The sequence below is a fragment of the Gekko japonicus genome, unplaced genomic scaffold (genome assembly GCF_001447785.1).
Source record: "Gekko japonicus isolate JY-2015 unplaced genomic scaffold, Gekko_japonicus_V1.1 scaffold545, whole genome shotgun sequence".
NCBI classification, from domain to species: Eukaryota; Metazoa; Chordata; class Lepidosauria; order Squamata; family Gekkonidae; genus Gekko; species Gekko japonicus.
Window position 1 is genome coordinate 127,788 of NW_015168063.1, and position 23,485 is coordinate 151,272.

The 23,485-nt window shown below is 46.3% G+C and overlaps 1 protein-coding gene across 1 annotated transcript in view; it reads left to right on the forward strand.

The window, feature by feature from the left end:
- Positions 1-23,485, forward strand: part of AFF1 (AF4/FMR2 family member 1) — a 186,100-nt gene that overhangs the window by 46,099 nt on the left and 116,516 nt on the right. The window contains exons 2-3 of the mRNA XM_015414549.1: positions 16,503-16,623; positions 21,102-22,010. Coding sequence (XP_015270035.1) covers positions 16,503-16,623; positions 21,102-22,010 — 1,030 coding nt within the window. The remainder of the gene's footprint in view (positions 1-16,502; positions 16,624-21,101; positions 22,011-23,485) is intronic.

The following is a 23,485-nucleotide window of genomic DNA, read 5'->3' on the forward strand; positions in this document are numbered from 1 at the left end:
CCCCTAGTGCGCCCTAAAGCGCCCCGGATCCGAGCTCCTCTCTTCCTGAGGGGCTCGTTCGGGTCTCCGCTCGCGCGGATTCCCTCCTCCACCGCGGGCGGGCGAGGCGCCCTCGGGAGCAACCCGAGGATGCGTCCGCCATTCGCGGGAGCCAGACGGGAAGCCCAGGTTCCTATGACTTTTAACAGCTGCAAGACAGCATTGGCCGGTGAAGCTTTACCTAGTGTGCAGGTACTATGATAGGGGAAGATTTCCCTGCTGAATTTTCTGTCAGCCCCTGCAGCGGCTTCAAGGCACACCAGCCTGGCCAGAAAAGAACGCGGTGGTGGAAATTGCCATCAAGTCCTGTAGGGTTTTCAGGGCAAAAGAGGTGGTTTTGCCATTGCCTGCCTCTGCATAGCAACCCTGGACTTCTTGGCAGTCCCCCATCCAAGTTTTCGAGATGTGACGAGATCAGGCTAGCCTGGGCTGTCTAGCCCCATAAGGAAGGTAAAGGTAAAGGTAAAGGTCTCCCTTGCTCGAAAGCCAGTCGAATCCGACTCTAGGGTTGCGGTGCTCATCTCCGTTTCAAAGCCGAAGAGCCAGCGCTGTCTGAAGACGTTTCCGTGGTCATGTGGCCGGCATGACTAAACACCAAGGCGCTGCACAGAACGCTGTTACCTTCCCACCGAAGTGGTACCTTTTTATCTACTGGCCTGTAAATAGTTGTTCTCTGGACTCCCTTATCAAGCTCTCTGTGTATCACTGCAGATTTTTCTCCTTTGTTGTCTCTTACCTTTGATGTGCTAATTATTTTGTCTGCCATGTAAGCACATTCCAGCCTTTGTGTTCCCTGCTTTTTTTTTTTTTTAACAGCCCTGCTGAGTTGGGGTTTTTGTGTGTGTGTGTTTTGGCTTCTGCGCTCCAACCAACAAACTGATTGAGCAAAAGGGAGTGGCTGGAAGCTTGTATTGGGGAGTCAAACAATGCTGCAGTACCCCGAGGTGTCTTCCTTCCTCCTTGCCAGGCTCCCCATCAAGCCGTCAGGCTCAGTTTTAATCATTTTGCACATGCAAGAAGGAAGCTCAAAAATCAGGGACTTTAGTAAAAGGCGAAAGATTTATGCGATCTGAAGAGAAACCACAGTTACAGCTAATTGTGATAGCTCCTGCCAACCTAGCAGTTCGAAAGCAAGAAATTGCAAGTAGATAAATAGGTACCACTTCGGTGGGAAGGTAACAGCGTTCCGTGCGCCTTGGTGTTTAGTCATGCCAGCCACATGACCACGGAAACGTCTTTGGATAGCGCTGGCTCTTCGGCTTTGAAATGGAGATGAGCACCGCAACCCTAGAGTCGGACTCGACTGGCTTTTGAGCAAGGGAACCTTTACCTTTAAACAAGCATTGATTAATTTACTCTCTCTTACCATTCATGACTAACTTGTTAATTTTTGTCTACAATGTTTTGTTTCATTATCCACTCTACTATTTATGTTATGTTTCAATTATATTGCTTGTATTACAATCAATCAAATAAAAAAAAAAATCAGGGACTTGGCTGTGCAGCGCTTCCCTTTCCTCCTTAACAAAAGCTCCCCAGGAGTGCATATCCTTTAGGGCCAGGCCTTGCCGATGCTCATGTTTCTTGCATATCTTCTCATTAGCACCTTTCCAGACAGCTCTTTATTAGCATAAGCCTAAATGGAGAGATGGTTAGTGTCTGGAGTATTTAAGGTTTTGTCTTCCTTGACATCCTGATTGTGGAGGAGGAGAAGGTGGAGGAGGCGGCGATTACAGGTTAAGCAAAATTACCTATTCATAATTGAAAGGGGAGAACCCCGTAGCTCCGCAACAAAATGGGTTTCAGCATGTAACAAAAACTCGCTGTTTAATGAATGAAATTATTAATGAAAGGGAAACCTTTAAGAGAGTCATGCTTTAAGATAGTGGGGTTCTTTCACACTTGCTGAATAATGTACTTTCAGTCCACTTTCAGTATGCTTCAGTGCTCATTTGCAGGAGTATCTTAACACTTCACAGTGTAAAAACTAGTTGCACAGTGGACTGAAAGTGCATTATTTAGTGTGTGTGTAAGTGTCTACTTTTAGGTGGGTAGCTGTGTTGGTCTGCAGTAAAAGAGCAGGATCTGTGTCCAGTAGCACCTTAAAGAACAAGAAGATTTCCAGAGTGTAAGTTTTTGAGAGTCAAAGATAGAGGGAACTTTGACTTGCAATCTGGAAATCTTGTTAGCCTTTAAAGTGCTACTTTAAGATAGCATGTAGTCCTGACAGGTAATCGTAAATTTTTGTTTCCAGTATTTAATGGAATATGGTGATGGTATTGTCTATTCTTTCTGTATTGCTCATCTTTTTAAATCTATGCTTGTGTCTGTAAAACAAAAGAAAAAGTTGTAGTGATGGTAAGGAATGTCCATGAACATTCTACTCTGGGAAAGTCAGCCATAGAGTACTGGGAAGCGGTGCAGTTGCTGTGAAGGAAATTGGTGGACTTGGACTTTCAGGTGAAATTCCTCATACAAGGATAAAAGGACAGGAAGCGCTGTGTGTTGTTGGTCAAGTCTGTCTGTCTGTCTGTGTGTGAAAAGCAGAGGACTAAAGTGTGCTGCTGATGGACCTGCAACACAATATTTCACATGTCAAATAATGAGCTGAAACTTACTTTTGGTTAGAAGTTTTCCCATCAAGCTTTCAGTGAGAAGCTGAACAGGGTTCCATGTGACCAACATGATGATGATAATAAACGGGTTGGTTTTTTTACAGCCTTTACTTTTCATGAAAGAAAAGAGAGAAAGCTCCACCCTTGATCTTGAGAAACTTGATTCCTTCCCCTTCTCATAGCAGGAAACGTGTAGCTTTTCAAGGCTTGCTTAAGCCTGGAGATTTCCTGCTGTTGTATTAAAAGGAAATGCCTCCTCTTAATCTTTGGAAGGAAGAAGGGCAACATGTTCTAGAGGGGAAACTTAATGCCCTTTAGTTACAGCTCCTCTCCACCCTCTTCCTTGCTCCAGACCAAAAAAGAAGTTTGATCGCTTTCCCTTGGTTTGGAGAGCACTAAATTACCTACTCATTAACTCATTTTAAAACCGTGTGCACTTCCTGGATTGTGCAAACCTTGAACTGAAATTGCAACCCCATAGTCGATTCTACTGCAGTGGGACAACTATTGGTAGCTTCTTTTTTTTGGAATGTTTCAAGTACAATAAGTCTTTTTGGGCATGGAAACATTATTAGGTTTATATGGCTATATATGAGGTTGCCCTATATCATGTCAGAGCATGACTGCAAGTATTGTTTGTTTGGATTGGTGACGGCAAAGAGAAATCTTTTCTTGTACCTGCTATACTACTACATTTGCCACTCAGCGCTAAAATTACATATGACTGTAAATGCAAATAGATAGGAACTCTGGGGCAAGTGATGCTCTGTATTCTTGTTGCTTGGGGGGGCAACAGTGTGAGGGCTTCTGGTGTCCTGGCCCCACTGGTGGACCTCCTGGTGGCACCTGGTGTTTTTGGCCACTGTGTGACAGAGTGTTGGACTGGATGGGCCATTGGCCTGATCCAACATTGGCTTCTCTTATGTTCTTATGTTCAAATTAGATTTTTTCTTTAAAAGGATATGATCAACATTCTAAAAAATTGATGGTTTTTCAGGATGGGGAGAAGGAACAATGCTGTTTTCTAATACGCTGGCATCCTAAATTGAACCAGGTGATTATTTAGCGAAGAAGGTCTGAAAGTAAACAGATCAGTGGTGGAAAAACTCAGGTGGGTAGCCTGAAAGAGCAGAACAAAGTTTGAGTCCAATGGCCCCTTTTAGACCAACAAAGGTTTTATTAAAAGTGTAAGCTTTTGTGTGCAAAGCACACTTCTTCAGATAATTTGGAATGAAATCTCAAGGGCTGTTTACAAGAAAAAAGAGGACGGGGCAGCCATTAGGAGGGGCCACTCTGAGCCAAGATGCAGATGCAGAGCTGAAATTGGATCAGGTGGCCAGTAAGATCAAAGGAGCTGCGGTGGCTCAAGTGGTTCAAGACGCTGAACTGCAGGCTGTGGAAGGTCGGTAGTTCAGCAGTTCGAGACCCGAGTGTGCCGCATGACGGAGTGAGCTCCCGTCTCTAGTTCCAGCTCCTGCCAACCTAGCAGTTCAAAAGCAAGAAATTGCAAGTAGATAAATAGGTACCACTCCAGTGGGAAGGTAACAGCGTTCCGTGCACCTTGGTGTTTAGTCATGCCAGCCACGTGACCATGGAAACGTCTTCGGACAGCGCTGGCTCTTCGGCTTTGAAACGGAGATGAGCACCGCAACCCTAGAGTCGGACTCGACTGGCTTTCGAGCAAGGGAACCTTTACCTTTTTAAGATCAATGGATAGCAGCAAATTAGCACATAAATGTAAGAGTTAACAAAGAAATGTGAGAATAAAGTTAGAGTCCAATGTCACCCCGAAGACAAACCGAGCTCAATCCTTTGTTGGTCTTAAAGGTGCCACTGGACTCTAAATTTGTTTTCATGCTCAATCGTGTGTACATGTGAGAACAGAGACCCCACGTGTGCACACTACTTTGCATACATTGAAATGCACATACATTGATCAGCCGTAGATACAGCTACTTCCAGGCTGACAGAGCACTTCTTAACCAAAGGATGCCTCTGTTGGTGTGTGTGTGTGTGCTGTTGCTCATTAGCAAAGCATTTTCATTTAGAAGCAGTAAAGCAAATGGCCTCTCCAGGTGGTAAATGGAGAGTCCTCTGTGTCTAGCCAGTGGTCTGGACTTTCAGTTGCCATGACAGCAGTGAGTGGCATGGAACACTAATGCATGACTAATTTGCTTCAGGCCCTCTGCGTGCATGAGCACCCATCCCAACAAGTTGATTCCAGAGCCCGTGCATGTGTGTGTTCTGCCTTTTTTTAGCAGAGCTGTAAGAACTGATGTCATCACTTGGAAATCCGTTTGCTTTTCTTCCCCTTTCCATATTTCTTGAAAGTGGACTAATTGGAAAGGGGGGGTGGCGAAGGAGGAATAGGGAAGAGTGGAAGGTCCTTGTAGTGGAAACCTTTTGGGCATGGATCAGAAACACAAAGCTGTTGTGCTAATAGGGCTGACAACCTCCAGGTGGCACCTGGAGATCTCTCACTATTACAGGGAATCTCCAGGCAGCCAAGATCCCCCCCCCCCAGAGAAAAAGGCTGCTTTGGAGGGTGGACTCTATGGCATTATACCCTGCTGAGGTCCCTCCTCTCCCCAAACCCCACCCTCCACCCACAAAATCTCCAGGTGTTTCTCAACCCAGAGCTGTCAACGCTATGTCTTAAGATGGTGGCTGTGGACAAGCAGAATTTAAACCTACAGAAAGCATTTTACAGAAGAATTTTAGAAAGCTTGTCGTTGCACTTCTGTTTATTTAAATATGTGTACCTCGCCTTTCCTCTTGGTCCAGGGTGGCTCACAATCCATGTGGCCACAATAAGTAGGAGATGTGAACTTGTGGAAGTTTTGGACATCACTGATTATGTTCTGTGTCCGGTGGAAGGGCCTTGGCTTCAGGCTCATCAAGCCCTCATACCTATAAGCAGGGCTATTTTGGGGCAGGAACGTGCCCAAAAATACTGGCTCCTGAGTTGGCCACGCCCAGCAGGAACATATTAGTATAATAGGCAACACCCAACAGCAGAAAATCATTAGGATTGGCTACATTAGGGGTGTGTGGCCTAACATGCAAAGGAGTTCCTGCTACAAAAAAAAGCCCTGGGTTTTGACAACAAACAAGGTAAACAGAATAAGAAGCAAAAGGTGGGTGTGGCTGGATAAGCACACTTCTGGTAACACAGGGGTGTGGCCTCATATGCTGATGACATGTGCTGTCAGGGGTGTGGCCTAATATGCTAATGAGTTTCTGCTTTTGGGTGTGGCCAATTATGCTAACGGGTTCCTGCTGGGCCTTTTCTACAAAAAAAGCCCTGCCTATAAGTTATAAGGGGTGGGATGGCTTATGGAAGTTTGTAGTTGCATGCATCTGATACACCAATGTCTTTGATGGTGGGCAGAGACCAGGCTGAAAAAGTAAGTTACATAGCAGTAGTCACTGGCACCCAGGCCAAGAGGCTAGTTACCACGGAGACTGAGTCAGTAGCTGAGGAGGGGTGGGGGAGCTAGCACTTACAGCAGCAGAACCGAATACTACTATTACAACTGACAACTCAGAGTCCCGGCCGGAAGAGACGGAGATGTCACAAATTACAGACTTTATACAGACACAGAGATCTGATGAGTCTTGGAAACCTCTGTTTGAGGCAGTCCATAAAGACGCTGACCTTTTAAAGTCCAGAGCACCCAGAGAAATACCAGCTGAGAGATAATCGCCTGTACTGATTATCTGTGAGAATACACTTTTCTTCTGTGTGGGAAAACCCCCCCCAAAAAAAACAACAACAACAACCAAAAAAAACCCCTTGTGGTCCCTATGAAGTACAGACTTTGGCCACCAAATGAGAAGGGAGCACTCACTGGAGAAAACCCTGATGTTGGGAAAGATTGAAGGTCAAAGAAGACGGGGACGGCAAAGGATGAGATGGTTAGACAATGTCATAGATGCAACGAACATGAAATTAAGCCAACTTCAGAGGACGGCGGAAGACAGGAAGGCCTGGCGTGATCTGGTCCATGGGGTCGCGAAGAGTCGGACTCGACTGTGCGACTGAACAACAACAACAAAAGTTCTTGTGGAGCACGTCTGGGCATAAAAAGAACTAAACAACATTCAGCCTACAGGTTCTGTTGGCCTGGCTTTGGCAAAGTAGTCAAAGAATTCTGGCAGAACTGCCATATCTGTCAAAGTTTGAGACGGTCAGGAGATAAAAGCAAAACACAGTGTTGTCTGTTGCCGGTTATATCAACCACCACCACACGTGGGAGTGGATTTAATCGGTCCTCTACCCACTAGGAGAGGACATAAAGGTACTTTGACTGTAGTGGACTTTGCTACTAGATTTCCTGAGGCAATGTCTTTAACTAGCATGGAAGCCAAGATAGTGGCAGGGGCTTTAATGGCTGTGTTTTGTTGCCTTGGATTACTGAAAGAGCTAATCTGTGATTTGGACACCTCTATCATGGTAAAAGTGATGCAATAAGTGCTTAATTGTTTTGGCATCAGACATCTAAAGACTATATCATACCATCATGAGAGGAATGGCCTTACTGAATGTTTTACTGGCACGCTTAAAAGAATGAACTAGCCCTATGTGGCAGATCACCCAAATGATTGGGACAACATATTGCAGCATCTGCTGTTTGCTTTTCATGAGATCCTGCAAGAAAGCTCTGGGTTTAGTCCCTTTGAATTACTCTTTGAATCTTGGGTTCAAGGACCACAAGACCTCATGGCAGATGGAGGGGGGGGGGAGTGAGTCATTGGAACCAGAGACATTGTGAGCTGCGCGATTGAGCTACAGACCACCTTGAGAGACGTTTTGGCCAGAGAAGCAGAAAATCTGCAACATGCCCAAGAAAAGCAGAAGGCCTGGCATGACTCGAAAGGTCGAGATCAAACCTATGCAAAGGGTGACAGGGTTCTAGTGCTGAGACACAAGAAGCAAAATACTACCTGGGAAAGCCCTTCTAGAGAAAGAGGTACTTTTCTCCCTTTCTCATAATACAAGAACTCGTGGGCACTCCATGAAATTGCTGAGCGGTTGGGTTAGAACGGATAAGAGGAATTCACTGCCACAGGAAGTGGTGGCGGCTACAAGCATGGATGGCTTCAAAAGGGAATAAGATAAGCATATGGAGCAGAGGTCCATCAGTGGCTATTAGCCACAAGGTATAGATAGGGACTCTGGGGCAAGTGATGCTCTGTCATCTTGGTGCTTGGGCGGGGGGTCAACAGTGGGAGGGCTTCTAATGTCCTGGCCCCACTGGTGGACCTCCTGATGGCACTGGTATTTCTGGCCACTGTGTGATACAGAGTGTTGGACTGGATGGGCCTTTGGCCTGATCCAACATTGGCATCTCTTATGTTCTAAAGTGGTGGCTGAAGTAACTGATGTTAACTACCTTGTTGAATGGTTTCTTGGAATTAGCAAATATAAGAATGCTCAAACCCTTTTTTTTGACAGGAGTCAACTAGCATTGATGATAGTGGAAAGTGACGTCAAGTCACAGCTGACTTATGGAGACCCTCGAGGCAAGAGAGATGTTCAGAGGTGGGTTGTCATTGCCTGCCTCCTCGTCAGGACCCTGGTATTCCTTGGAGCTCTCCCATCCAAATACCAGCCAGGGCCGACCCTGCTTCCGAGACCTGATGAGACCAGGCTAGCCTGTGATATCAAGGTCAAGCAACTAGCATTAAGTGTATGCAAAGAAAGTGTCAGGGAGGTACAGCTAGAAGAAGGGGGAAGGATAGCAGATACAACTAAGTGGGAAGAGTTTCCTGTAGCCTCTTCGCTTTCCCAAACCTGCACACAAAACAACAGGTAGTGTATTTGGGCCACCTGGTGAGGAGTGTTGAGACCCGACACAAAAGCGGTCAGTGGGATTCAGGAATGGATTCAAGAATGGCCAGTATCAGGAAAAAAGCAACAAATATCTGGCTGCGGTGGAGAAAGAAATGTCTGGCTGTAGTCTGGGGAATCTCAGGACTTGTATAAGAGGCAGCCAGCTTACTCTCAGGACTGACCATTCACCTCATTTAAGGAAAGGAGGAGGTTTCTTTCAGGGCCTTGAGGCCTGATCGAGCCAGTCTGAAGACCTGTCTCATTCCTTTGCTTTCCTAGCTCGATGGTGGATGGGAGGTTAGGGAGTGCAGGAGAAAGAGCCTTCACTGGTCAAAGGCGGGCCTTTTTCGTTGGGCCCCCTGCATCGTAATTGAGATAAACTTCCCAGAATCTTCTCTTTTGGAAGGCTATTGAAGGGCTATACCTCCCCCCACACACTGTGAAGTAACGTGCTGCTATTCTGATTTTACAGGGTTTGTTATCTTTCATATCCTGCCTTTCCTGTCTGCATTAGCCTCACAACAGCCCCATGAGGGTGGTTGGGGTGCAAGACGTGCCCAACGCTACCCAGGAGACTTGGTTGCTGAAACAGGTTCTGAATCTGTATTTTACATATACAGTGAGCCCGTTGCAGAGGTGGTGGTTCAGCCTAGATTCTCCCACATTCATCTCGAGTAGGTCAACCTGTTTCCCAGCAATGGCAAATGTGATGTGAGTCTTCTGCCAAGGACATCTTACTACCTCTTAATTGCTCAAGATTTGACCAGCATCTGTTGCAAATTACATACAGATACAGGTCATTAATGTAACTCACTGTTTTAGGATATGCTATCATGTACCTTAAACCTAAACAGCATGATAAAAAGTAGAGACATCACCCTGCCAACAAAAGTCCGCATGGTCAAAGCAATGGTATTCCCAGTTGTCATGTATGGCTGCGAGAGTTGGACTATAAGGAAGGCCGAGCGCCGAAGAATAGATGCTTTTGAACTATGGTGCTGGAGAAGACTCTTGAGAGTCCCTTGGACTGCAAGAAGATCAAATCAGTCAATCCTAAAAGAAATCAACCCTGACTGTTCCCTGGAAGGCCAGATAATGAAACCGAAGCTCAAATACTTTGGCCACCAAATGAGAAGGGAGCACTCACTGGAGAAGACCCTGATGCTGGGAAAGATTGAAGGTCAAAGAAGACGGGGATGGCAAAGGATGAGATGGTTAGACAGTGTCACAGATGCAACGGACATGAAATTGAGTAAACTTCAGAAAACGGTGGAAGATCTGAAGGCCTGGCGTGATCTGGTCCATGGGGTCGCGAAGAGTCGGACTCGACTGTGTGACTGAACAACAACCTTAAAGGGGCAGGATACTTTCTCTTAGAATTATGTGTTAGACTAGCTGACCTATAGGGTTTGCTTTCAGCTTGGATTCAGTGCCCTAATCTTTACACTTAGGCTAGCTGTGTAGTGCCCTCCCTGAAAACTGGTAGTTGTAGATCAGAGGTGTTGAACTCATTTGTCACGAGGACCAGATCTGACATAAATGTCACTTTGACGGGATGGGCCATGTGTGCCATAAAATGTAATGCCAGGTACTGGAGATATAAACTGTATAAACGACAGCAGCTGGTAAGCTCCAGGTGGGTGTCTCCTCACTGCAGGCCTGACGGGCCGGAAGGGGTGTGTGTGTAAAGAAAAACCCATATGGGTGGACTGGAGAGCCAGTGGTGCAGCACTGGGCAGATGCTCCCATGCTGCTTGACTGCTGCAGACGAGGTTGTTCCGCCATGTTGGAGAAACAGTCGGAGTGGCTTCACCTACTCCCCACCCCTCAAGCAGTCTCCTGTTCCCTCCCCTGCACTAGTTGCCCGCGGGCCGCATAAGAGCCCTGGACAGGCCGGTTTTGGCCCCCAGGCCTTATGTTTGACACCCCTGTGTAGATCTTTGAGGTACTACAGCTGAAGTGCTCACTGCCCATGTCCAAACTAGGCAATACCATATTCCTCCGTCTGCCATGACTAAACTATCTCACAGAGTTGTGAGGGTAACATGCAGGGACTGGGAGAGTTTTGCTTCTTGAAGAATGTATAATAGATATATTTTTGATTATTATGGTATCCTGGGGTTATGTATTTTTCTGTTAATATTAGACCAAGCCTCCACAGTGGTTATAAAGTGAACTGGTGCATGCAGACTGCTCGATGAAACCAACCCACACCATGCACCAGAGAAGTTCTCTGTTCTCTAATGATGTTTTTGTTTGATTTTACTGTCTCTGCCATAAAGCAAGTCATTCATCCAAGTTACAGTCTCGAGTCCTCCAACAAAAACAAGCAAATGTGCTTTTCCTAAGGCCATATTTCCATTCATTTGGTTATTAATTTAAAATTCCCGACATTCTTAACTTAAGCAGAATCTCGTTTCATCAACACCACGGTGGTTCGGGGAGTTAGATTTCAGCCTTTTAGCTGAAATAACCATCTGCTTTGGCGCCACATGCAATAAAACTGGGACAACAGCAGAGAAGATTAATGACCTCCTGTTGTAAGGCTCTGTCTCTCACTGGAAGTTTTCTGTATTTCTGGGGGAGCCTGTTTGGTATGGTATAGCCCTCTTCGTGCAAGTGACAGCACCACATGTAAAGGGAAAGTGGCAGAGTGCTGGTTTCTCAAATGTGTGATTTCTCAAATGTGAGAAATTATGATGCTAAGGGTGCACATTCAGAATGTGTATGCCTGTAGCTCCCATCCCAGAACAGGGAATGTTTGAAAAAAAGCATTGTGCAATGCAGGGAGATAGGATGTGTGTTGTGCTGTGCACCCATGCCTTTTCACATCTCTCCCAACTTGCATGCTGAGCCCTTTGTGAGAGGCTCAGCTGTTCTGTGTGCTCCCTTTGCCACTAGAAGTAGGCTGAATGGTTATATAGGATGTGCTACTGCAAAATATTAAAACATCTAAATTTTACTGCTAAATTTTACTTCACTGTGGACTCATCAACGTTTGATGATCTTCTTTTGAGAGCCTTTTCAGTTCTCCAATTAAATTTTAATTATTTGATTCTGCCAGTAGTTTATTTTTCTTTCGCAGTTTGGCTGCTGCTGGTTTTATTGGCAAGCACACGTGTCCTCAACACGGTGTCCGTGGGCTTCACTGTGGCTGCCAAGTGTTTCTACAAAGTGGGTAGGGCCAAGTGGGGCTTTTGCCCAGCAAGGCTTCTGATTGGCCATTGGAGGAGATTCGATTGACTGTATAGATATTTTAAAACTTTGCTTTGGCATAAGCTTCTACCACAGCACAAGTATCTTTACTGTGTGACTGAAGGTAAGTTGGAGCAACAACTTTGTAGCTGGTTCCACCTCCTGAAGCAGCCATTTTGTGGCAGCCATTTTGTGGCTGCACCCGCCAGAATTCCAAAGGTGCCCACAGGCTCAAATGGGTTGGGGGATCTCTGGGCTAGCATTTTGGATTATTGGCTCTTTAGTGTTGTTTCTAATTAAACGGGTCACTTAAAAATTAAGAAATTTTCTTTGCTGACATATTTTCTTTGTTTATTCAAAGAGTTCCTGCACCACTTTTCCATCCATTTCAAGGGTCCCTAAGGCAGCAAACATTAAAAAGTGTTTAAAATAGAAATTTACACAACCAGGGAAATGCTGATCACCACTTTGGGGTCAGGAAGCAATGTTTCTCCAGTCCAGTTTGGCTGGAGATCCTGGAGGGTTTTTGTCATCTGGGCATGGAACTGCGGTCACTGGGTGTATGTGTGTGGGGGAGGTATTTTTGTGTTTCCTGCATTTTGCAAGGGGTTGGACTAGATGACCCTGGAGGTCCCTTCCAACTCTATGATTCTATGATTTAAAGCAAACATATAAACAAACGGAGGGGGGCTAATAAGAGTTAGTGAGGAAACACAACAAAGTCTTCACTTGCTGGCGGAAGCCAGTAATAGAGGGAGACAGATGAATCTCCCTGGGGAGGGAGTTCCAAAGGTTCAGCGGCACGAATAAGAAGCCCCTTTCTGGAGTTTCCATCATCAAGCCCCAGATATCAGGGGCACCCAAAGCAGGGTCTCCAAAGATGACTGGAATAGTTACATAGGTTCATATGGGAGTGGGCCGTTCTTCAGGTGTGCTGGCTACAAGCTATATAGGGCTTTAGGGGTCAATACCAATATGAGGTGGGCCTGGAAACAATTTGGGAGCAAGTGATGATGGAAAAAGACTGGAATTACATGTTCTCTACAACCTGCTTCAGTCAGCATTCTGACCACAGCATTCTGTAGTAACTGGAGCTTCCAGACAGTCTTCAAGGGCGGCCCCACATAGAGCACATTGCAGTAAGCTTACTCTAGCATGTGCTGCTGGGGCAAGAACTTTCTTGCCCAGAAAGAGCCACAACTGGCTCATCAGCTGAAGCTGATGAAAGGCTCCTGTGGTCACTGCTTGCTGCTACCTGTTTATGCAACAAGAGGCCCAGGTGTGGCAGCACCTCCAAGGTACGAATCTATTCCTTGAGGGAGAGTGCAACCTTATCCAGAACTGGAGACATCCCAGTTCCTAGGTGAAACCTCTCCTCCATCAGTAGCACCTCCGTTTTGCCAGGACTTGTGGATTCCTATCTATACAAATTTGTTCCTTGTCCTTCCACCAAGGGAACGCATTCCCCCATGCTGCCAGTTCTGTGGGGTAAGTTAGCCTGACAGGCCCAAAGTCACCTGGTTGAAATCCATGGCACTGTAAAGGATCTGAGAGCATGCCAGGCCTCCCAAATCCTAGTCCAGTTTTCTAACTGCTACAGCGCCGCTCCATAAATCAAAAGTTGGGGAATAAAATATTTTAATAATTTTTTGGGTGAAGGATGAATCACAAAGTAGAATAGGTGCACAATGTACCAGGGTTTTCTCCAGATCCGTTGAAATGGCTGGGCATGTTGTAGGAACAATTTCGTATGGATTATGTTGCTTAATTGTTTTAACTGCTGGTATAAACGAGTTGAGAGAAGGGTGCACATCCAGTGGTGGTGAAGGTTCCATTAAGCTGTGCCAAGTTTCTTATATAACACTGCCATTCTTTTGGCATTTCGTATCTGTGTGTTGATAAAAGAATAACCGCAGTTGGTTTAGTGGCTCTGGTTCACATGTAGCTGTCGTTTAGAACAAGTCAACATTCTGAGTCCTTTCCATAAGCGAGCTTGCACAGAAAAAAAGCCAGTGACTCTCCCCTTCCCCTGTTCCTGATGCGTGACTCTGAGCAATATTGCAAACTCAATCCAAGCATGAAACCACCCCAAAAGAACACAGTTTCTTGGGAAAATGGATTTGCTAAACTGTTCAAGGCAGGATCTTGGTGGAAAGGGCAGGGGTAAAGAGAGATCATGTATTTAAGCTCAGAACAACAGAAGGATAAAAATGTAATTGATCTAATGCAGGGGTTGATCGAAGAAGCAGTGGATTTAAGGCAGGGAAAAGTTTTGGTAGTTCTTGGGTGCATCAAAATTTCTGGTTAGCTCATTAGTACTACTCAGTGACTTTTGGGCGCCTTTTCAAACAATTAAATGGACTTGTACCCTAGGCGTGCATGCTAAAGGCACAAACCTCTTCTGCTCCAAAAGCAATCCAGGTGACTAACTGTTTTAGCCTGTGTTGATAACCCTTACCATTGTTCTTATCAGGTACCTAAGGAAAATTGTTGTAAGCACTTAAGCAGGTATTTCCATTTAACCTTGAGCATGTCCCAGAGAAGGCCATTTAGACTCTGCTGAAATCTTAAATTTGGGTCCCGTCCCCCCGTAGAGAGGGAGATTGGGTTAAACATTAGACAGAGTCCGTGAGTGTAGGTTACTAGTGGAACAGACTGCTTAGGTGATCACAGAATCATCATCTTTGGATGTGTTCCAAGGAAGGAATTGGATCAACATTTGGTGGAGGCATTTCAGTATGAGCACAACAGTGCAGATTTTGCACAAACATCAAAAAGCCACAGTATTCAGCATTCTGACAGTGTCTTCATTTGCTTTTGGAAACACAAGGTCCTAGTCCTCAAGGCTACACAGAGTGGCTTTGAAACATTCAAACAATGCTTGGGGGGGGATGTCTAAAGGCTAAGAGAACTCTTTTTAATGTTTGCATTTCTTCCATTATGGAATGCAGGGTTCCCAGGACATTTATGATCCGAACACTAACCTACCTGACTCAAATCTTCTTGGCTTCAGCAAGGGATTTTGCAGCAACTGGGGCTAATAGGATTTCCGAGGTTTTGTGGAGGTGGAGACTATGCAGACTAAGGAGCAGAATTTGTTGCTCTGTCAACTGATTTTTGACAGAGATTATGTTTTGAATGAAGCAAGGGCTCATGCACCAGAAACGCTGGCCCTACTTTCTCCCTTGCAAGCCAAGAAACTGGAGAATAGGAGTTGCCTGTCCCTCATCTGTTGAATCCATGTAGTATGTGAAATAAACAAAATAGTTACAGGGCTATATGCGCCACGCCACTCGCTCTACACTGGCTTGCCCTTGGGACTGACCTGAAGGCTCCAACTAGTCCAGAATGGGGTGGCGCGAGTCCTGGAGGGAATGCCAAGGACAGCACATATACAACCTGTGCTTGCGCCAGCTACACTGGTTACCGGTGGAATACTGAGTCAGGTTCAAGGTGTTAGTGTTGACTTTCAAGGCCTTGAGCGGTCAGAGACCAGTGTATCTTTGGGACCTAGGGTTGCCAAACCCCCCCCCCCCGGTTTGCCAGGGGTCCCCCATTTTTTGGGGGGGTTTTCTTCCCGCCGCTGGCCAGATGGCTGGTGGGGGAAGCCCCGCCCCCAATACCCACAGCCACCCCTCTCCCTTCTCTCTTGAGAGAGAGGGGTGGCTGCCTTTAAGTGCATGGACGTTTCCTCCCAAGCCCGATCTCCGCTTGATATCAGGCCTGCAGGGAAATGTCAGCGTGGACTTAAAAGGGAAATGCTTGCTCTTTGCTCTTAAAGGGGAAACGCAGCTCCGTGCACTTAAAAGGGAAACGCCAGGTCCTTTAAGTGCAGGGAACTGGTCTTTCTGGAGATTGAGCGGCGGGCGGACAGGGCAGCGGACGTCCCCAATGTGACGTCATCACGTCGGGGATGCCCCGCCCCCTCCAGGAACGCCCCCAAAATCCCCTGCTGGGGGCGGAAGATGGACTTGGCAACCCTATTGGGACCGCCTACTCCAATATGTCCCCAGAAGAACGCTGAGATCAGCCAATAACTTGCTGGTGATCCCCAGCGGTAGGGAGGTCCAGCTGTCCTCAACTAGGGCCAGGGCCTTCTCAGTCCTGGCCCCGACCTGGTGGAACTCTCTTCCAAATAACATCAGGGCCCTGTGGGATCTGATGCAATTCTGCAGGGCCTGTAAGGCAGAGATCTTCCGCCAGGCTTTTAATTGAGGGCAGCAAAAGACTGGCACCCTCTCTCTTTTTCTTCTTATGACCCCCCCCTGGTGCCCTTCCCTGCCCTGCTGCACAGATAGCAGTGTAGCTGGCAAAAGGGATCCTGTTGCCATCTTGGATTGGTTAATTTATTGGTTTACTGTGATAACTGTATACTGATTGTATTTTTAATTTCTTTTAAGGTTGCAAATCGCCCAGAGCCTACTAGCAGGGTTTGCGATTCATATATTGAATACATTATAATAATAAGTACATATTTACAAGGCTATGTTAGATATGTATTGATTCTGCAGAAGACTTCTCATGTAAGAGGGTTTGCTAGAGCATTAATTTCCTTAAACTTTCCCACTGCAAAGATATGAATCACTTTGCTTTTGCCTTCCTTTCATGCTGATTGTATGGATCTATTCACTGTGGTTTGCAGCTGCCTACCCTGTGCTTATCTCTCCAGCTTAATTACCCAACCAGTTCCATGATCCTGTAAAGGCTCTTGGTGGCCGCAGGACCTCTAATGTCCATTCCAGCTGCTTGGCTTTTACTGTATCAGAGAGTGAAATGCTTGGTAATAATTTGTTTTGGCTCCCTTCTTCTCTGGACAGCTTGTATAATGAAGAAAGAAATCTACGCCGCATCCAAGAAAAAGAGAGGAGGAATCAAGAAGCTCACCAGGAGAGAGAGTCGTTCCCGGCCAATGTTCCCCTCTTTGGAGAACCGTATAAGGTATCAATTCAAAACACACACCATTGCATGATAGGTTGAAGGCTAGGGTTGCCAGCCTCCAGGTGGTGGCTGGAGATCTCCCGCTGTTACAACAGGTCTCCAGGCAACAGAGATCAGCACACTTGGGAGACAATGGCCTCTTTGGAAGGTGGACTCTATGGTGTTACACCCCATTGAAGTCCCTCCCCAAACCCTGACCTCCTCAGGCTCCACCCCCCACCCCCCAAATCTCAAGGAATTTTCCAACCTAGACCTGGCAGCCCTACTAAAGGTTGAGAAGGAAAGCCTCTCTCTGTATCATTTTCCCTAACTTATGTACCACTTTTTCAAAAGCCTCTCAGTGAATTTCATAGCCAAGTAGTGATTTCAACCCAGTACATTTTAGCACTCAAGACTGCTGTAGCACACTGTCCATGTGAACTTTGCATTGCAGAATGGATCTTTTATGCTGCCTAAGACTTGGAAGCCCATTTCCCCCCTTTTTTCTAGAGTGGCTTACAGCTCTAGCAGCCCCCAGGGCCTTAGTCTCCTCAAGGATTTTCCAGGCCTCTGCTCTCTAGCTTTCAGCTTTCTTTTTTTAATACTTTCCCTCTTTTCCTCCTTTTACTTTAAATGAGGTGTTCTTAGCCTGTGGTCCATCGACCCCATGACAGGGATCCCCAGCCTTCTTTGAGCCTGCAGGCACATTTGGAATTCTGACAAGGCGTGGTGGGCACAGCAACAAAATGGCAGCCACAAAATAATTGCCACGAGAGCCTAACTTCAGTAACACAGTGTAGATCCTTGTCCTGTGGCACATGTAATGAGAGAATCATGGAACAAAAGCTGTAGCAAATACAAACTTATACCGTGATGAAATTGCTAGAAGTGTAATTCACAAAACTTTTACTGCATAAATAACAACCTCTGAAGAAGTCAAATTACAAATCACCATCACAAACCACCTTTCGGGTGCATTCCACAAGATCCATAAGTTATAAAGACAGTACCAAATCCTTATCACTCTGCAGTTCATATTAAGGGCACTCCTCTGTTCTTCCTCCTCCTCCTTCAAAATCTTCAATTGCAAATTTGAAGTGTCTTGTGCTGCTAATAATTCACATGTATACCAGCTCACAAGATCTAGTCATCAAGATGTAATTCTGTTTTCCAAATTCTTCATATACGAGGACACCTCCTCTTCACTTTTCGAAGGCAGACAACAGATTTTCAAACTAGGCAGTAGGGACCTTCAATTATCACCGCTACATGTTCCGCTTTAAGAAGTTGGTCTTGTGTGTAAGAGTATATGATACGTTCCAAGTGGTCAGCCGTGTTGGTCTGAAGCAGTAGAACAAATTTAGAGTCCAGTGGCACCTTTAAGACCAGCAAAGGTTTATTCAGGGTATGAGCTTCCGTGTGCATGCACATGTTTTCAAATACATTGGAGTGGAAGGTAGAGTTCAAACTTATAGGCAGAGGCTGAACAGCAACTTAACATGTAACACGATGAAGATGTTTTAAGATATGCAAAGACAAAACTATGATATGTTGTTAGTGATAAGACAGTTAGAATGTTCTGCCTTTGGCAAAGCAGTCAGCGAAATGAATTCAAAGGCTAGCAGCTTCGTAAGCTGGGACATGCAGTTCTTACATCTTTCTGACTGGTGCCAGAAAAAGTGTTTGGGGTGTGTGTGTGACATGGTGCCCACAGGCACCATCTTGGGAACCCCTGCCTGGGGGGGGGGGTTCCATGAAGTGATATTAAAAATGCTTTTTTGTTTTATTTCCTTTTACTCTGAAAACTGCCTTAAAAAATCTTCTTTATGTCATAAGAACATAAGAGACACCAATGTTGGATCAGGCCAAAGGCCCATCCAGTCCAACACTCTGTATCACACAGTGGCCAGAAATACCAGTGCCATCAGGAGGTCCACCAGTGGGGCCAGGACATTAGAAGCCCTCCCACTGTTGACCACCCCAAGCACCAAGATGACAGAGCATCACTTGCCCCAGAGTCCCTATCTATACCTTGTGGCTAATAGCCACTGATGGACCTCTGCTCCATATGCTTATCTAATTCCCTTTTGAAGCCGTCCATGCTTGTAGCCACCACCACTTCCTGTGGCAGTGAATTCCAAGTGTTAATCACTCTTTGGGTGAAGAAGGACGTCCTAAGCTAAAGAGCCCTAAGCGCTTTAACCTTTCCTCATAGGGAAAGTGTTCCAACCCTTTTATCATTCGAGTTGCCCTTTTCTGCACTTTTTCCAAAGCTATAATATCCTTTTTAAGGTGTGGTGCCCAGAACTGCACACAGTATTCCAAATGAGGTCTCACCATTGATTTATATAGGGGCATTATTATATTGGCTGATCTGTTTTCAATACCCTTCCTAATAATCCCCAGCATAGCATTGGCCTTCTTTATTGCAGTCACACACTGTCTCGACATTTTCAGTGAGTTATCTACTACAACTCCAAGATCTCTCTCTTGATCTGTCTCTGCCAGTTCAGACCCCATCAATGTGTATTTATATTTAGGATTTTTGGCTCCAATGTGCATCACCTTGCACTTGGCCACATTGAACCCCATTTGCCATGTTGACGCCCACTCGCCCATCTTTGACCGATCCCTTTGGAGTGCCTCACAATCCTCACTGGTTTTCACCACCCTGAACAACTTCGTATCATCTGCAAATTTAGCCACTTCACTGCTTGCTCCCAACTCCAAATCATTAATGAACAAGTTAAAAAGCAGTGGACCAAGTACTGATCCCTGCGGTACCCCACTGCTTACCACCCTCCACTGAGAAAATTTCCCATTTATACTCACTCTCTGTTTTCTATTAATTAGCCAGTTTTTGCTCCATAAACTCCATGATAACTAGGAGCAAGGCTTGTTATAGGACCAATACAATGAGCCCTAGAAAGACGTGAGACCTGCCTGCGCCCCCAGCCTGGACATGCCGCCGAGACCCCGGGACGGCGGCATGGGCTTCCATGGTGTTCCTGCACGGGCATGGGTGGCATCCTCCAAGCTGGCTCCACTGTTGGCCGCCCTGGCAGCACGGCAGCGGGTCGCAGGACGGCCACGCACATTGGCCCTGGACCACTGACGGCTGGAAAGAGCGGCATTGGCGTGAGGACCTTCTACCCTGTGTGGTGGTTGGGCCGCATGTCAGCTGTGAGGAGAATGACGGCTGGCCCCACGCTGTGGCCCCCCTAGAGAGACCCCAGGCTCGGTGGCGATGGAAGGGCCCGGCACTGGCTCTCTGGCCGGCTGGGCGCCGGCAGTGTTGGGGACGCCTCAAATGCTCTGCAGGCCAGCAGGTCGCTGGGCCCCGTGCGGGCGCAGGCTAGGCGGCGAGGGGGATTGGGCCTCTGGCGGCGACAACGGGAGGCAATGTGGCCAGAGGATTGGCTCCCCTCCTGAGTGTCAGATCAGGGACCCAAAGGCTGGGGAAGCGTGTGGAATGTTCAGAAAAGAGTAACACGAAAACTCTTTTATATATAAGGAGAGATTATGCTTGTTTCACTCTAAACAAGTGTAGGATGGCATGGGATGCTACTGTATATGGTCAGGTAATGTACAGTTGTTATCGTCACCATGTTAGAATGTCTTGAATAGTTTCCTGTTGATTGGAATTAAAGAAAATATACCCTGCCATTATGATTATGGACATCTATCCTTGTTTTCATCGTCACATTGAATTCTAAGGTAAAAATGTAGTCTTTTCAAGTGTTCATTATAAAATTTTTCATTCCAGGGGGTCTATAGCTTTCATGAGATTCCCAGAAGGGTCCACGACCAATGCTCCCTCTAAGCTGTGGAGTCTTGTGAGCAAAAATTCTACTTTGTGAGCTATTGGCATTAAAGTTGTGAGTGAGCAATTTGGTTACTGCATAAGAGCAGCTTACAGTCGCCTTCTCTTCCTTTCCCCACAAGAGCCAGAACACCAGTGGGGTGATTTTGAAGTCGATTAACATGCAGCTCTTGTTAGTTTTTAAGATTGTATCAGTTTTAATATGAAATTTAATATTAATAGATATTAATAAAGATTCTTAAATATATTGGACTATGCCTATACACATACACACAGTACTCAGAAAAACGTATATTATAACATAATAGGATAATATGCACAATAATACACATAAACACACACACATTATAACGGCCTTCACTCACAACTCTGCCCCCTCTGGTGGTCTTTAGGCTTCTCCTGCCACGACCTTTCTGTGACCCAGATTCTCCTAGCAGCAGAATCTGCCAAAGGCTAAAGATTCCTGAAATAAACAGGGTAATTCTCACTGCTCTGCACTGCAGCCTTATTGAAAAGACCAAATTGCAAGACATTGAACTCTGTAAATTACTGAAAAACTGGAGTCAGAACTTTTGCTGCTAGATCATTGAGATCTCTTAGCCAGCGTTAGTTTATGTAAATGACATTCTCAGTCTGAGTCTGGACTTCAGTTTTTCCTCCTCTTTTCTATTCTTAGATCAACAAAGCAGATGAGCTGTCCAGCCGAATTCAGAACATGCTGGGCAGTTATGAACAGATGAAGGCCCTCATCGCCGCCAAGGAGCACCAAAATCTCATTGGGATCCGTAACAGCGTCGTGTCTCTGATCCCTCAACACAAGCCAGATCACCCACTCTTCCCCGAGAAGACCAGCAACATGTTACCCTCCTCATTCCAGAACAGCAACCATCACCACAAGCCCTTGGGACCCCTCACTTCAGGCACCGCTTCCGCGGGTTGCTCTGCGCACTACCAAAAAGTTAACTCAAGGACAGAACGAGCTTCTGATTTGCAGACGCCAGGCGGTAAGTTGTCCAACAGCCAGAAGCAAGCTCCCGAGCAGAGCTGCAAAGCCCAAGAGATCCAAAGTAGGACGTGCCTGAAGAAGAACGAAAAATGCATTGAAGACGAGATCGCCAAAGAGCTGCAGGCCTCCTTATCAGAACTTTCCCCATTGCTGTCCACGTTGCCTTCCCCGATAGCACCTCTGTCTCCTCTACATTCCAGCCAGCATGTCAATTCCAGGTCTCACAGCAGCAGCAACTGCAAAAGCCATGGGCCGAAGAGCTCCCCGTCTCAGGACCTAGCAGCTGGAACGCGTGACAACGAAAGCCAGGACAGCTTGAGCGCCCCAGGAGCTCTCTCCTCCCAGCCTCCCTCCCAGACATTTCCCTCTTCCTTACCATCAAAAACAAGTGCAATACAGCAAAAACCAACTGCCTATGTCAGACCAATGGACGGTCAAGATCAGGCGCCAGATGAGTCACCGGAGCTCAAGCCACTACCCGAGGAGTACCATGAACAATCGTATGGGAAAATAGCAGATATAAAAGTGAACTCCAAGGCCAAGTTGCCCACGTTGAAAATACCTACTGAACCAATAGAGGTTGGTCAAATCTCTCATTCTTGTTCTTCCTTTGAGTTTTGCGCAAAAAGTGGGGTTTTGTTGTCGTTTCACTGGAGGGGTAGGACAATCCCAAGCTAGCCCATCTGATCAGATCTTGGAAGCTAAACAGGGTCGCCCTTGGTCAGTATTTGAATGGGAATACCAGGATCATGACATGGAGGCAGGCAGTGGAGAACCACTTCTGAACACCTCTTGCCTTGAAAACTGTACAGGGTCAGTGTAAGTCAGTTGTGACTTGACAGCAAAAAAAATACATCAGGTGAAGGGCTGTTCAGGTGAACAAAATACAAATTAAAAAGGAAGTAGTTCCACATCCTGTGGGCCACTTTTGATAAGCTCCTCTTCTGCATGGCCACCAAAGAAACTTCTGATGAAGTGGCACATGGAAAAGGACCTGCAAGGCAGATCATAGAGTGTGGGTAGGCTCATGCAGAAATAAGGCTGTCCTTGAAGCATCTTGTACACAGACTGTTCAGGACTCTAGAGGTCAGAATTGGCACTTTTGTATCTGGGGTCACATGGACAGCCAGTGCATTTGACAAAGGATTTTCATAATCTCTTTCATCCATCTGGTCCCAGTTGGACGTGAGACTACCACATTCTACAGCAGTTTCATTTTTTAGAGACTCTTCAAAGGAAGGCCCACATAGAGTACAGTTGCAGTAGTCTAGGTGTAACCGAGGCATGTTATAGCTAAGTCATTCCTCTACAGGTAGTCTAGGGAAAACAGCCAAGGTTTTAATCAGATACTCATGGCTGTTAACACTACTAATAATTGTGATGTAGTCTTGTATCCTGGAACATGTTCAAACTGTGAGCTCGGGCCTTAAAAGGGATTGCAGCTCCATCCAGTATAGGCTGGGCATTCCAAGAGCCACACCCATTTCACAAACAGTGGCAGTCTTTCTTTTCATTTGGGTCAGCTTGTTGGTCCATCAGATTTCAGATACCAACTTGGAATCTCCACAGCCTCCCTAGAATCAGCCTGAAGGGAGATCCCCCACCCCAACATTTTCATGTCAGCAGTAAACAAAACGTAAGACAGGAGAGAGCCTTGTGGTCACCCCATCAGCCCACGGGCTGTGGGACTGGGCAGCAGTCTCCCAGCCACCACCTTCTGGGGTCTGCCTACCCGGAATGACTTGGCGCTACTGCAAAATAGTGCCTGCTCTCCAGCAGAGCGTGCGTGAGAGTGCTGTTTTTTCTGATGTTCCTCTCTTGATCCTACAGTCCCTTTCAACCCACAGAAAGATCATTCCTGTAATCTCAAGAGCCATAAGGAGGGAACAGCCCCTGGGTGTGAAGATGCTGCAGGAAGAAAGGGAGTGAAATTGCCGTTCCTTCTTCATGGCAGCCCTCTGGGCTCTATGTTCCCAGAAGTTATCTTTGGTGTAGTGGTTAAGTGTGCGGACCAGTTTGGTGTAGTGGTTAAGTGCGCGGACTCTGATCTGGGA